Here is a 14691-nt window from a genome sequence, read left to right as displayed (position 1 = left end):
AAGGAGCAAGAGCAAATGGTACTTGCTAATAATAATTTAAATAAGCTTTGGAGCCCAAAGATCTGAAGATCTTCATGACGCCACTGAGTGTAGTGCGAACTCATTATTTTTTTATTGTCCTGGGGCTACATCAGAACCCAAGAGCCTAAAACAGAGATCAGGGAGAATAACTTTACGAATGCCACGTATCCAGAAGGAGCAGCCTGGGACACTGCACCAGCCCCTTGTCCCTTTCAGCGTTAATCTAACAAATGCTAGCATTCCGTTCTGGTGACTAGCGTACAGGTTCGTCGAGGAGCCTCCACGAGAGAGGGCTGGGGGACGCACCCCAGGAACCGTTCGTTAAGCGCAACCGGCCGGGCTCTCGGGACATCCCCCAGCAACCTCCGACATCCGCCCCCCTCCCGCCCCGCCCCTCACCTCACCTCACCTCCGGGCGCTCCGCGTGTCGGCCCGCAGGCACCCCAGCGCAAGCACACGGTCGGCCGGGCTCGCCGGCGCCGGCCACATCCGGGGCTCCGCAGGCGGCGCGGTTGCCATGGCAGCGGGGTCGCGGCTGTCGCGCGGGTTGGCAGGCCCGGAGGCTGCGGGCTGCCGGGCTGCTGGCGGAGCCGCACAGCCAGACACCCGAGCCCGCAGCGCCGAGGGGCGGCTGGGCAGCGCCGCCGCCATGTCGCTAGGCACCGCGGAGCCTGCCTCGGAGACGGTAAGCGCGGGCGGGCCTCCTCACTCCCTACAACTTTCCGGCTCTCCCGGCCGGGCGCGGGCCGGAGGAAGGGGCGCACGGCCGGCGGCCGCCGGGTGACAGCTGCCATTATTGTTACCGCATAAGAGCGGCCCTCGGGCCCCCGCCCGCGTGCACCCTGCCGGACGTCGCCGCCCCGCTCCCAGCCCCCAGCGGCCCGTAAACCCCGCCCGCCCCTGCACAGGCCGCCGCTTCCAGGAAGCCCTCCCGAACGCTGAGCCCTCGCCGCGCCGCGCCTGCGAGGCCCCGGCCTGTGCCGAGCCTGCGACCGCGGTCCGCGGGGCAACGGAGCCCACTGCGTAAGTGCCAGCCCAACCGGGCCTCCGGGGCGGGGGCAGCGGCAGGGGCTGCGGGACGGAGCCATCCGGATGCACGAGGCGGGTGGTGGGGAGTGGGTCGGGGGAAGAAGCCCCAGGCTCCTGGGAACAGCGCGCTGCCCAGCACAGGTCGGAGAAGGCTTCCCGGAGGAGGTGCCTCCAAGTTTCCTCCCTTGGGAGAGAGCAAGCGTGCTGTCAGCTCTTGCCTTTTTCGAGTGTTTTTGGCGCGCATGCTCTTCGCTGGAGGGTCAACGTGGATCAATGGGCGGCATTCGGGTGGGAGGAGAAGGAGGCAATAAACCGCACTAACATGGCTTGTGTAGAACATGAAACGGGCCTATGTGGCCGCCGTGGGTTGCAGAGGGCTGCTTTAGGCTGCGTGCGCCGGGCAGGTGCCCAGGACACCCTGGATGTCCCTGACCAGAAGGAGATCTGAGCGCAGAAGGGCCAGCAAGCACTAAGGTCCTGGGGTGGGAAACATGGTGTGTGTTCCAAGGCGGGAAAGAAAGCTTGCTGGGCAACCTCCTTGGGGAAGGTGGGTGGCGGCCTGACCCTGGACAGCCTCGCAGGCCGTAGGGGTAGTTTGGACTATTTCAGGGCTTCTGGAGGGTTCCAGACAGAGGGCATTTTGCTCACTTTGCTTCCTTCTCATGGAGAAGGCCGTGCTGGCCAGGGCTACAGAGAGCTCACCTGTGCAGAGCATCCCTCCAGACACCTAGTCCTGCCTCATCTGGAAGGCGGGGCCACCTACCCGGGACTCACTCACTGCTCCTTTATCTTTAGAAAGTAACTCTTTAGTTCGTGATTGTGAAAATTGTGAGCGCTAGAATGTGGAACGCCAATTTACCCATGATCTAAGCACCTACACAAGATCACCTTAGTCTTGGTGTATTTCCTTCCTGATCTTTTCTCAATGGATCTCTTCCCACACAGCTTTAAAAAAGAAAAATCGAGATCATATTTAAGTTGTTTTGTGACCTTTACTGTTTAATTTGTTGTTAACATTTTCCCATAGCTAGACATTTTCAAGAGCATGATTTAGAAAGTCTGAACTGTGGGGACACCTGGGTGGCTCAGTTGGTTGAGCAGCTGCCTTCGGCTCAGGTCACGATCCTGGGGGCCCTGGGTTCAGGTCCTACATCGGGCTCCTTGCTCACAGGGAGCCTGCTTCTCTCTCTGCCTCTGCCTGCCACTCTGCCTGCTTGTGCTCTCTCTCTCTGAGAAATAAATAAAATCTTTAAAAAAAAAAAAAAGAAAGAAAGAAAGTCTGAACTGTAGCTATCCCTACTTTATCCGTTTCCCTGCTTTCCCCTCTTGTTTGCACTTTTTTGCTACTAGGAACAGCGCGGATGTGAACATTCTTACACACTTAAGGATTTGTTAAGCCCCTTCCACGTGAGGCTCTGAGGATGCAAAACCAGTAAAGCCCTGTGCCTTGGTGTCAAGGAACCCGGTCTCGTAGAGGAACCAGTACAAAGCTCTCTCAGCACTTAGGAGACTCTCAGCCCTTGGTCCAGGCTAACTTGTGGCTTTCTGCTGAGCTTGGGTCTGTCCGGTATCAGACAGGAACCTCTTGAGAGCACTGTGCTGTCTGTCCGTTCCCCTAGTGGACTGCAGCTGCCTCCGGGCTGGCTGGTGGACTTCCCAGAGTGCTTACTCTCTGCCAGAGGGCTCACGGTGCAATGGCTGTGTATAGAGTCACGGGATGACATGGAGCCCAAGTGGGACCACCAGTGTTTTAAGAGCCAACGCTTGTGGAAGGGCTTAGAGTTTCTAGAACAAGACAGTAAGAACATTTATTAGGCATTTGCCATGTATAAGGTTCTGTGTCATGTGCTTTACTACTCAGGTGACCCCCTGGCCTCCCCTGACCTTTTGCACAACCCCTGGGCCTTCCTGCCTCCCAGACCCTCCTGCAGCCTCCCGGCAACACAGCTCGAACACATTTATGACGGCTGCTCTGAAAGACTTTGCGAAGTCTGTCATCTGGGCCCCTTCAGAAGTTTCTGTTTCTGCTTTTTCCCCGTCTATCGCTCACACTTTCCTGTTTTCCTCTGTGTCTCATAGTTTCCTGTTGGAAGCTAGACATTTAGAAAGAATGTTACAGCAACTCTGGGTTTTGATCCCTCCTCCCCATGGGACCAATGTGGTTTGCTTGGTGGCTCATCTGTTCACTGTGTGACTTGGCTGGACTGACCCGCACTTGATCTCCCCACACTGTGCGGCCCCTGATTCCCTGCTTGGATTCTTTCTTATTTACGTCCTCTAGCCTCACCACCTAGGGGGCACCCTTGGGTCAGCACAAGCCACTTTCTGGTCAACTTTCTGCCCTTGACCACTGCGTGTACGTGTGTGTGTGCGCGTGTGGGCATGCATGCATCTGTGATGTGCGTGCGTGCGTGTGCATGCACGTGTGCATCTGGTGTGTGTGCGTGTGCAGTATGCACGCCTGTGCGTGTGTGTGTGTGTGCATTATGTGTGTGCCTGCTTGCATGCACATGTGCATCTGTGGTGTATGTGCCTGCGTGTGCCTGCACGTATGCATCTGTGGCCTGGAGGCTGCTGGCACAGGGCGGGAGTTTACAGTTTTTGCCCACCAGCAACCAAGGTCTAGCAGCTTGGGTTGCTCCTCTCCATCTGAAAGGGCAGCCTGAGAGGGCAACCTGAGCCGCCCATGTGGCCCCTAGACTTCAGGGATGTGTGATTTTACCTCGAAGCCTGGCTTCCTGGGAGCTGCTCTAGCCTCGGAGTTCCTCATTGAACCAGTGTTTGGTTCAAGGTAGTGTCCGTGGGCTTGTGCCCCTTGGTGGATTGAGGTGTGGTGTGGAGAATGTTTCCAAGCCCACCCTGAGCCTGCTCCTGGTGGGTGCGGTCTAATGCAGAGGGCCTCCCTGAGCCTCAGGGTTGACTCTGACCCCAGGAAGGCACTCCTGGATCTGTTAGAGTTCCACTTGCTCTGCTGGTTAACTTTCTGCTGCAATGATCGCAGAGCCAGGAGGGCTATGTAATTGCTCCCCACCATGTCACCGCGGCCTTCAACTTGACAGTGGAGTCGGGGAGGCATGGGAGTGCTCCACTACCCACTACAAATAAAGCCAGTGGCCCCTCACCCCCCTGCACAACCACTGGCCTGCCTCTTCCCCAGGGAAGGACTTCGATGCTACGCTCAGCAGCAGGGATGGCTGTGTGTTTCTCCTGGAGTGACACCCCTGCTTCAGGAGGGGGTGCTGGCCTTCTGGGCTTGACTCTCCCTGTGTGGAACCTCTGCCCTACCAGCAAGCCAGTGTTGGGGCTTTGGGGACCCAGAATTCCTAGTCTGCCACATCTGGGGCAGAACTTACACCCTACCATTCCCCACCACCCTGCCTGCACCCACCTAGAGTGGGTATCTCTCAAGTAGTTTCTATGGAATGGAGTTTGGGGGTGAGGGGTGCCCCGGATTCCCACTATATTCCCCCACATTAAGTAGATTTTCTTGAATGAATCTTCCTCTATTGCTCTATGCCTTTAGGTCAATTTCCAGAAACTTCAAGCTATTATTTATTTTATAAGCTTCTGTGTTCAATGGTTGTAGAAGAAACAATTGCCCGAGCTCCTCACCCAACCATTCTGAAAGTCTATCCTTCCTCGCGGTCACCGTGAACTGAGTCCCCGCAGGCCCCCGCTTCTCAGATGGACGCGCCCTGTCTTCTCCCTCCATGTTTAATTAGCAGTGTATGTGGTCTTTCAGGGCTTTTAAAAATCTGGTAGAGGAACGTGTCCTCTGTGGTCGAGGAAGCTGGGACCCAGTAAGCATGACCCATATCGCACAACATGCGCAGAAGCCTGATGCCGCTCCAGGCCTCCTGGGACTCTCTGCCCGTGGACTGCCTGCCCACCCGTGGCCCCTGGGTTCCCGTCGCACAACAGGTGCTGTCTAGCCTGGCAGCATCAGAGAACCGACTGTTAATGTGTTCGCTATTGTTTTTTTTTCTTTAACATGGTCGCTGTTTTTAACGCCATCTGTGGCCTCCTGCCGATGGAAGGGGCAGGTCTGCAGCAGCTCCGTGAATCCAGATGTGGCTGGCAGGGCTAGACACCACAGTGACCCGTGGGGAGGACTGGCTAGGGAGAGGGCGTGGTGGGCTGGCACACCTGTGGGAGAGGGAGGTCCCTCGGCGTTATCCACCGCACACACACATAACCTCATTCCCTCGTTGAGCCTTCAGGTCACTACAGCTTTCAAGAGTGTATTCAGAACAAGTAATAATGACAAGTGTCTACAAGAGAAACCTCTTGCTTGCTGTGTGGTTTCCAGTGGGTTCACCCACACCGTTGGCAGGCGCGTCCTTGGCGATGCTTGGGTACCTAGATGCGGTCACCGCAGTGGCTCCTCTGGTCTTGCCCAGGATCTGCACATTGAATCCCCTGTCTTCCCTTCCTAAATGTTGCATGTTATATTCATACACTCTGCTCAAGGAAAACTCCTCTCTCTAATCGGCATGTGCTCTTTCCCCATGAAAAGGTCACCTGTTTAGTGACCTCGAAAACCCAAGTCTGTGGCTGGTAAAAGATCGTGCTTATCGGAGTGTGCTCCCTTCCCCCTGCTCCACGTCATGCCACACCATGGGTCCCGACTCTGGGTTTCAGAGAGAGGGGGACGCTGCTCCCGTTTGCAGCAGACCCGCAAGCTGCTAGCAGCATGTTGTCTAGGTGCTGACGCTCAGCCCTGCAGAGGATCCGTGTGCCTTTCAGCAAAGGTCCACTGGGGTGGGAAGTGGGCTCCACCACACCGCGGACCCCCGCAGCCAGACACAGATAGTCGGTTCACAGGAGGGGCGTGCGGTCCTAACTCCCAGCAGCAGCTTCGTAAACCAGCGACAAAATAGTCCGAAAGAATGTAAATTTTGCTCCTCTGGTCTCTCTCCTTTTTTTCAGGATGTAAACTTGAGCCCGCGAGTTACGTGGAAACACTCTTCTCTTGAGAAACGACCTCCTAGTCCTGAAATTAGGCAGTGCAGATTTTATTCGAGCCCAGTCCCCCACCCCACCCCGGGCCAGGGCAGGGAGCGTTATGTGTCTGAATAATGCGTGTATTAATGAGTATGTTTTTTTGAACGACTTCAACTTGTTCTGATCAGGATCCAGTCACAGATTCCACGTGCTTTGATGTGAAGGTGAACGAGAGCACGTTTTAAAAATGTGGAAAATGAAGTCCTTTTATTCCAGACTGTCTCTTTATCAACAGTTTGTGCCAATGGTGTCGCCAGGTAGACAGATGACAGACACAGAGCTCACCTGCAGGCAGAGGCTCTGCTCCGTGTCCTCCACCCCATCTTTCTGCCGGGCTGAGCTGTCTGGCTGCCACGTGCTTATTCTGACCGGGTTTCTTGAGTCTTTGCCTGTGTAGCTGTAGATGGGCTCTTTCCACCTCGTGTGTACGACCGTGGGGAGCCAAGCAGGTGCCCTAAAATTTCAACGTTTGCATCTCTTCTTCCAGGGAGATGACAGTCTATCTGCAATTACCTTTGACTCTGACTTTGAGACGGTGAGTGCGACCGGGGGGCAGCCGCTGATCCCCGCGCTGGCTGTTTTGCCGTTACTCATGTTGCCCAAATGCGTGCACGAGGTCATTCCCCCCGAGTGTTGAGTTTAGAGCTGGAACACAAACCGCACATGCTCCTCAGCACCTGAAGAGTTTTGAGCCCTTAGTTGGATGTAAACAACTGTGGTTGTAGTTTTAAGACTTGTATGCAGATGTTAGTCCCTAATGGCGTATATTTGAGGCAGATGGTAAGCTCTTCTCCTGGGTCTGGTTTTGGCTACAACCCCTTGGCCCCCAGTCCTGACCTATAAGGGGAGGGTGAGGGCTCTGGGAAGAAAGAGGAGACCCTTTGGCAGCCATCCTGGTGCTGCATGATGTCGTGGCTGGATGGCCCCCGGGCTGCCGGAGCCAGCCTGAAGGGAGAGTGGACAGCACATCAGTCATCCCTCAGCACAGAGCCCTGAGGGCACGTGGCCCCAGCAGATCCCCCTTGCACCGCAGCTCTGTGGACTCGGGGGGAGACTCTCAGGCCCCCTGTCTGCCACGAGAGACCCCTGCGGCATGGGCACATAAGTAGTGGGTAGGAGAACCCAGTTGGTGCCCAGTTCCGGGCCTGGCATCAGGGTTGTCCCGGGAGACGGGATGCCGACAGGGTCACTCCTCTGCTGGACCAGCCCTCCCCAGCTGGCCTTGCAGGTGCCTTGTTCACGAGCGTTTCTTCTTGCCAAATCCACCCTCATTGACAGTCACAACCTGACGCTCCAGGCGCTGGCATGAGGACAGTAGGGTGGTCGAAGATACGCCATTTGTGGGGTGTGTTCAGCCTGTGCCTATGTAGTGTTGCCAGGGCCCCTGGGGACCCAGCTTGGCCGGAGCGCGACTCTGATCACGTGTCCTGGGGTCGCCCCGCCGTGCCGTGGGCTTTTTCCTTGGCTCAGACTGTGCTCATGTCTCTGCTGAGTTCAGCTGCTCTGTCATTGCCCTCACACCTGCTCCGACCCCTCCTGAACACGCCTGCGCTTCACCACTGGGGCCTCGGGCTGCTCTAGAAGCTCAGCGTGCTTTACCTCATTTCCTTTTCTTTCAGAAAACAAAAAGGAAAAGTTTCCACAAACCTCCACCCACATCACCAAGTAAGTATGTCCGGGCCCCTCATCCCTCAGATTTCTGCAGTTGAACTCAGAAAATGGTTTTCAGAAGCTGCCCTTCCCTGGCGTCTTGGGAGAAGGATCGCGAATGCCTTCTCCAAACACTCGGGGTCATTGAAATGTGACGCTTCCGCTGCTTGGCTCCGTTTTGTGTTGGGGTCTTACAAGCTGGCACTCTTGGGGTTCCCGCTTTCCCCCATGGCCCCAGTGCTCCCTGTGGGAGGAGGCCCAGCGAGGGGCTGAGGTTCCTGTTCGTGGTCCCCAGAGCCCCCAGCAGATGCCATGTTTCCAGCCTCTTGTGCTCCTTCCCTACCCTCTGAACCTGCTTGTGTCTTTGGAACGCCGCCATGGCCAGAGAGCCTTGTCCCCTCGGGATCGGCTCCTGCATGAGAGCTGCTGTCGGCACACTGGGCTGAGCAGGTGTTGTGGTTTCCTGTGCTTTCACCCTGGCTGCGCCAGCCTGGTGGCTCTGTGCTCCCCGTCCTTGGCAGGGGCGGCAACTCTGTCTGGGAGACAGCGTCCTTGGCTGTGGGCAAGCGGGTGGCTGCCCGTCGGGTACAAGGTGGCAGGGGTGGGTTCTTCTTTGCCTGGGCAGCTGAACTGAAGTTTGGGCGCCTTCTGAACAACAGACAGTTACTTCTCACAGCCCTGGAGGCTGGACGTCCCAGACTGGGGTGGCAGCACAGTCGGGTTCTGGTGAGGCCTCTTCTGGACTGCGGACAGCTGCTGCCGGGTTATATCTACCATGGGTGAAGGGGCAAGGGAGCTCGGTGGGGTCCCTTTTATGGGGGCACTCATCCCTTCATGAGGGCCCGCATCATGAGCTAGTCATCTCCTGCAGGCCTCACCCCCTCACGCGGTCACAGCAGGGGTTAGGTTTCAGCAGAGGACTTGTGGGGGCACAAATGTTCAGTCCATGACGTGTGGTCTTTGTCCAGATGTCCAGCCAGCCTCTTCCTCTCCACTGTTACGACATTACTCTAGAGCACAGTGAACCACAGGTGAATTTTACGCTTAGGAGTGTCTTCAGGACAAAGTTTAAATCCTGGATTGGCTTCCTTTTGCTCGCCAAAAACCTGAGGCAGTCCCAGACTTTATTACACACATATCTGTGTTCCTTACATGCGTGTACACTTCAAACACCGTGTCACGTGTGTGATGCACTCAGAAAATGCTAACGGACTTTCATATTAGCCCAAGGGAAACATTTGAAAGGTAATTCCTGCCAAGGAAAGAAGTGTGTTTTCTATTACAAAGAAATATAAACATTAGAGAGAAATTGTCTTTGAGTTTGGATTTTTGATGATCTTGCTTTCCTTCCGTGGAGGAGCCTGACGATTGATACAAAGTGAAAGTGGGGTGTTTGTGTTTTAAACCTTCTTGTTTTAAAACCATTTCGTTTTAAGTCCTCGTGGCTATGAGGTGCCGAAGGTGAATATCACAGCATCTTTCATCATTCTCACCGAAAGTCAGCATTTCAAGTGTTTAAAATCATAATTAGCAAATCGTGTTTATCTTGATTTCTGTAAATGTCAGAATTGTGTTTCATGTTAAGTTACACCAGTGAGAACCCCCGGATCACCACTGGAGGGGGCTGCTGAGCCTCAGCGGCCCTGCAGCTCCTATGCTTTCTCTTGGCGCCTGGCAGGGAGTCTGGTCCTGCACCGATCACTGACCGAGGCTGCCCTGCTCCCCACTGACCTGCGTGTCCTGACCCCAAGCTCTGGTGCCTCTCTCCGTGGGCCAGCACTGCCTCTCACGCTGCTTGGCCAGACCTCAGGCCCAAGGCCCGTTCCCCTCACAGCCTTCAGAAAGCCTGTTCAGCAGGTGTGCTTTTGTCTGAATTCCTGGGCCATGACGGCAGCGACTGCGTGTCCTGTTAACGTCACAAGCGTGTCTCTGTAATGTCCAGGCCAGCTCCACGTGGGTCTGTAGCTTCCGGAGCACGGGGGCTGGGGGCTGGGTGCTGGGGTCCTGCTCGCCAACGTGCTCCTCCGCCCGAGTTTCCTTCTGCCTTTCCTGCTTTGGTCCGTGTGCGTGCACATTTCCTGAGGAATTCTTACTATTTGTTGATGAATCGCATGCATTTAGGAGGGAAATGTTGCTTGGACAGCTGTTTACCTGATTGCTGACTTACTTTATAAGTGAGCACTTAAATGGACAATTTTGGAAGGCCATCAGCTGTCCTGGTGAGCGAAAATGTGTCCAGGTCAAATGGGTCTTTGTTCTCCTGTTCTAAATCATAATGGGACATTTTTCATAAATTTTGAAGCCATGGAAAAAACATAGGAAAAAAAATTTTTTTAGATATTTTATTTATTTATTTGATAGACAACAAGAGAGGGAACCCAAGCAGGGGCAGGGAGAGGGAGAAGCAGGCTTCCCACTGATCAGGGAGCCTGATTTGGGGCTCAATCCCAGGACCCCGGGATCATGACCTGAGCTGAAGGTACATGCTCAATGACTGAGCCACCCAGGCTCCCCCAAGTCATAGAATTTTTAAAAAATATTTTATTTATTTATTTGACAGAGAGAGATAGTGAGAGAGGGAACACAAGCAGTGGGGGTGGAGAGGGAGAAGCAGGCTTCCTGCTGAGCAGGGAGCCGAATGTGGGGCTCGATCCCAAAACCCTGGAATCATGACCTGCGCCGAAGGCAGCAGCTTAACAACTGAGCCACCCAAGTGCCCCAAAACATAGAAAATTTTAAAAAACTAAACATATTAGACCTAGGTTTTTAGGAACTGCTCTAGACAGACATTTCTTTGCTAAATATGAGCCTGTTTTTTGGATAACTAAGTTTTCACATACATTTGTCATATCTTCCATAATTAAAGAGATGAAATTCCAGATGAAAAAAGAGCTTCGAAACATTTTCCTTACTTTGATAACAAAATAAAAAATGCCCTGGAAAGGTAATTTTCTTCTCATTTCTTCCACATTTTTTAATATATTAAGTTCTTGATATTATTGCTTGTGGAAGCAAAATGGAAAATTTTTTACAATGTCAAGTATAAAGGACACAAAATTATATGTTCCCTAAATTGCGGCTATGCCGAGCTACACACGCATTGGAAAACATCCAATATTGCCAAAATTATGGATTTGTGTTTATAGATAAATTTCCTGTTATGTTATGTCTTTATAATGAAATTTTAAAAGGAAATGTAAATATATCTACACGTCATAACTGTGTTTTTTACTTTTGCCAGAATATTCTTGCGACTCTTCTGCGGTCTGGTTATTGTCTGAGACACTTGCGTTGGGGGGGGCGGCATTGATCTCTTGCACCTCTGAAACCATGTGTTGACTTTCTAGAGTCACCTTATCACTCTAAGCCGAGAAAAGTGGCGTCTTGGAGATCTTTGAGGACAGCAGGAAGCATGCCTCTTGGTAACAGAATGTCCTTAACCCCACAGAGACTGTGGCTGGGAAGCTCAAAGCCAGGTATGTGGTCGCTCTGACAGAGACCTTTCCCACTCCACAGGAGAGAGTTAGGAATCGAGGGTGGTGATTTAAGCTACAGTTTGTGATTTGACTTCCTTGAATGACATTGTTTTTAATCTTCTTGAAGACATTGAGCCTCGTAACCTTTACAAACCGGTCAGTGTGGTTTCTGACGGTCTGCGTGTGTGACACCGTACGTCTTTGAGTCTTAGGAGGCCTCGGCCCGGCCAGCCTGGCCTGTTGGAGCCAGCTCCTGCCAACCTGCACGAGCCTCTTTTTCCATTTTAGGAATTTGGGGAGCTGGTCGATGTCACCCTAGCAGCTTAGATTGGACGTGGTGGGAATATTTATACCAGGGAACTAAGCAGATGCTACAGACCTGGGCTTTCTTTATCTCTTGAGATCTGCTTATTGAACACTGAGCAGCAAGGCGCCGATAGCCACTATCTGATGGCCGCCTTTACCTGTCTTCCGCCCAGGAGGATTGATGATTAGAGGCAAAACCTCCTGTCGTGTTTGTGTGTACCTGTCGTATTAAATCCATGCACGTTCAAACCAGGAAGTCTGACCCAGCCCCTGAAGTCAGACGTGACCTTGGAGCATGCATGGACCACCCCCCCCAGCAGCACACCCGACTATGTGACAGAAGCTTTGAGAATGAAGAGGTCAGATCTCAGGCGTTCTGCCAGCAATGGTGAGCCCAGTGATGCTGGTGAGGCCCCAAGTGAGGGAAAGCAGGAGGGAGAGCGCGGGATCTGCTTGGACACCGTGAGATCTGGGGCTTCCTGTGCTGGATCCCTGCGAGATCACGGACAGAGGACGGGGTCCTAAAAATCCACTCTGTCCTCCTAGAAAGTAGCTTCGCTCATGTGGACAGAGACATCTTCCAGGGCTCCAGGAGGGCCCGTCCCCCTAAACTCAGAGTCTTAATGAAATCTATTGGACACACAACCTTAGAAATAACAATTGCAAATAAGGAAAAGCCCACATCTCACCAGAAAAGCTGCATCTGTTGTCCTGTCTCTGTCTTCCTGCCTGGCCTTTACCCACGTTTCCTGCACAGCTCTCACAGCTCTCCTTGAGGGCCTCCGCACTTGTCACTGTGACCGCGAGCTGACCCCCAGCCCGCGCTGGCTGGCTCCGAGTTCTACTTTAGGCTTCGGTGGTTTGGAGTCTCCGTATATCGGGTATCACATCGGAACCAGAATGTGCCTCACTGCTTCGACATGGGAAGGGGTGTTAGTCTTTTCGTTTTGTTTTCTATTTAAAACCTGAACATACCGCTTCTCCTTTTGGCCCCTTCTTTCCTTTTCCTGCAAGTAAGCCCTGTGTTCACACCTTTCCACTTCCTTCTGCTTTATTTTTCTGCATTGCTATCAGTTTTGGTCTCCTTACTTTCGGGGAAGGTATTGTGGTCAGGCTATAAAACATGCAAGTATTTTTGCTCTTTTATTTTTTTTTTTAATCCTCCTTTTTGTCAAAGGGTAATTTTACCAACTTCTTGGTTTTCCTTAAGGTGCAGCCAGGAATTCTTTCTGCTGTTGGGATGATCTTTTCAGACATTTGCATGTCGCCCTCCAGGTCACGTTCCCGGGACCCCGGTCTACAGAGAAAAGGAAGACATGTACGACGAGATCATTGAGCTGAAGAAGGTAGTGTTTCTGACTGTCCCTTGCTGGTTTTGGACAGCGAGAACCTTCTACAAGGACGGGTGGGAAGGCCTGGGTCGGTGCTGATGTGTCTGTGCGGAAAGAACGTGAGCTTTGGGGGGACGCCCGAGTTCGAAGCCCGGCCCTGTGCCTTGGAAGCTGGGAGGCCCGCCTTGCGCCAGCTGTGGGAGAGGCCTCCCCATTGTGTCAGCGCCGTCTCTGCTCTGCTCTGCTCCCACAGCATGGCAGGGAGGCAGGGGAAACACGGGTTTGACCTCACAGTCCCTCGGCACAGAGGTTTGGCATCGGGTAAGGTCGCTGGTGTCATTGTTATCAGTAGCCTCCTATGTATGTGTGTGTGTGTGTGTGTGTGTGTGTGTGTGTGTCTTCCGTGTGAACTGGATGTTCCATGTGCCCTCACTCTGTGGATCTCCATAGGAGTCTTGTGAGGGAGTTCATGGCTCTTAGCTGGTGATGACCTTGAGACTCAGACAAGGTAGTCATCCATCCAAGGTCAACCAGTAGCAGAATGAAGACTTCCACTAAGGCCGTCTGCCTCCCAAGGCCAAGGCTGCTTTTCCCACCGCGTGCTATCTCCCAGTCCCTGATGTATGAAGTGCACTGAGCTGAATCACTGTCATCCTCGTCACTGTCACCATAACCACGACTGCCATGCTGTGCTTTAGTGCCCGTATGCGTTCTTGGGCCCTAGAGAAGAGGCCAGGGTTCGCTCCCTTCCATAACATCAGTCTCTTTCTAGCCCTACTGTCCCCACCAGCCGAACTCCATCTGGGGGCCCACAGCCTGTCTGGGCACCAGAGGTTAAACAGGGTGTGGGCAGGAAGCACGTCCAGGGCCCAGCCATGGTGATGGGCCTGCGAGCCGTCCCTGCCTGAGGAGCGCCTGGTCTAGGCCACTGTGTATAAGACACAGTCCTTCTGCGTCGATCCAGATGAGATGCTCTGATTTCAGGTAGAACCAAGAGACTGTGCCCCACGGGAGCGCACAGCAGTGAAGGTGCCTCCCACGTGCCACGTTCTCAGGGCAGGTGTTGAACAGGTGTTGGGCAGGTATCATGGGGAGAACCCAGTTTTGAAGTCTGAATAATCACTGCGGTAGCACTCTTGAATCTTCGTGGGGCTAGAAGTGGGTCTCTGGGTAAAATTATGCTGACTTTATTCAGACTTCACCGTCACAGGCTTCTGGAAAAAATCAGCTCAGGCTTCTAGACGCAGAGAGAAGAGAGTCTACTTCCTTGACACTGAGGCTCTGGGGTCTGGAGCATCAGTCATTTTTCTATGGCAAGTGATGCCTCAGTTTCCTGTTGAAAATGAGTACCATAGAGGTATAGTCTCTCAGGGTTGCTGTGAGAGCTCAGCAGAGTACCAGTGCGAGTGCTTGCTCAGCTAGGGGCCACCGGTGTAGACCACCCCAGGGAGCCTGACACTCAGTGAGGAGCAGGGTGTAGACTGTCCTGAGCGGTAGCAGAGGTGGCACCGAGAGTCCCCTGACCCTGCACCGGTCTCCCCAACCTGTCCGCACAGTATCAAAATCAGGAAATGGACATGGGCGCCATGTGCGCTTCCAGTTCCGCGCCATGTTGCCACGTGTGTGTGGTCATGTACCTGCCACACGTCAGCAAATGTGCTGCCCCAGGCTATTCCTTGAGCTGTCCCTTTGTGGTCAGACCTGTCTCCCTCCCCTCTCACCATTCCTAACTCCCGGTGACCGTGACTTCTCCCCATCGCTACAATCTTGGCGTCCTGATGATGCTCTGTACATGCAATCATACCATACAGGACCCCTGGAGACTGGCATTTTCCGCGGAGCATCCTGCCCTGGGAACCTTCCAGGGCGGCCCG

General features: G+C 53.6%; 1 protein-coding gene across 11 annotated transcripts in view; it reads left to right on the top strand.

The window, feature by feature from the left end:
* Positions 1–459: 459 nt before the first annotated feature.
* Positions 460–14691, top strand: part of IQCE (IQ motif containing E) — a 46732-nt gene continuing 32500 nt past the window's right edge. For 3 of the 11 annotated variants that reach the window (XR_004281736.1, XR_004281735.1, XM_032327052.1), the window contains exons 1-6: positions 461–706; positions 6542–6589; positions 7674–7719; positions 11052–11180; positions 11740–11874; positions 12762–12832. Coding sequence is in view for 8 of the 11 variants with exons in the window: in XM_032327052.1 (XP_032182943.1) it covers positions 539–706; positions 6542–6589; positions 7674–7719; positions 11052–11180; positions 11740–11874; positions 12762–12832 (597 nt within the window). In the remaining 3 variants the exon portion in view is untranslated. Of the gene's footprint in view, positions 707–747; positions 1045–6541; positions 6590–7673; positions 7720–9382; positions 9562–11051; positions 11181–11739; positions 11875–12761; positions 12833–14691 lie in introns of those variants that run through there. The other 8 variants (XM_032327054.1, XM_032327051.1, XR_004281737.1 and 5 more) reach the window with 7 other exon arrangements.

Source organism: Mustela erminea, chromosome 20 (genome assembly GCF_009829155.1).
Source record: "Mustela erminea isolate mMusErm1 chromosome 20, mMusErm1.Pri, whole genome shotgun sequence".
In the NCBI taxonomy this organism is placed as follows: Eukaryota; Metazoa; Chordata; class Mammalia; order Carnivora; family Mustelidae; genus Mustela; species Mustela erminea.
This window is presented reverse-complemented; position numbering and strand designations above follow the sequence as displayed.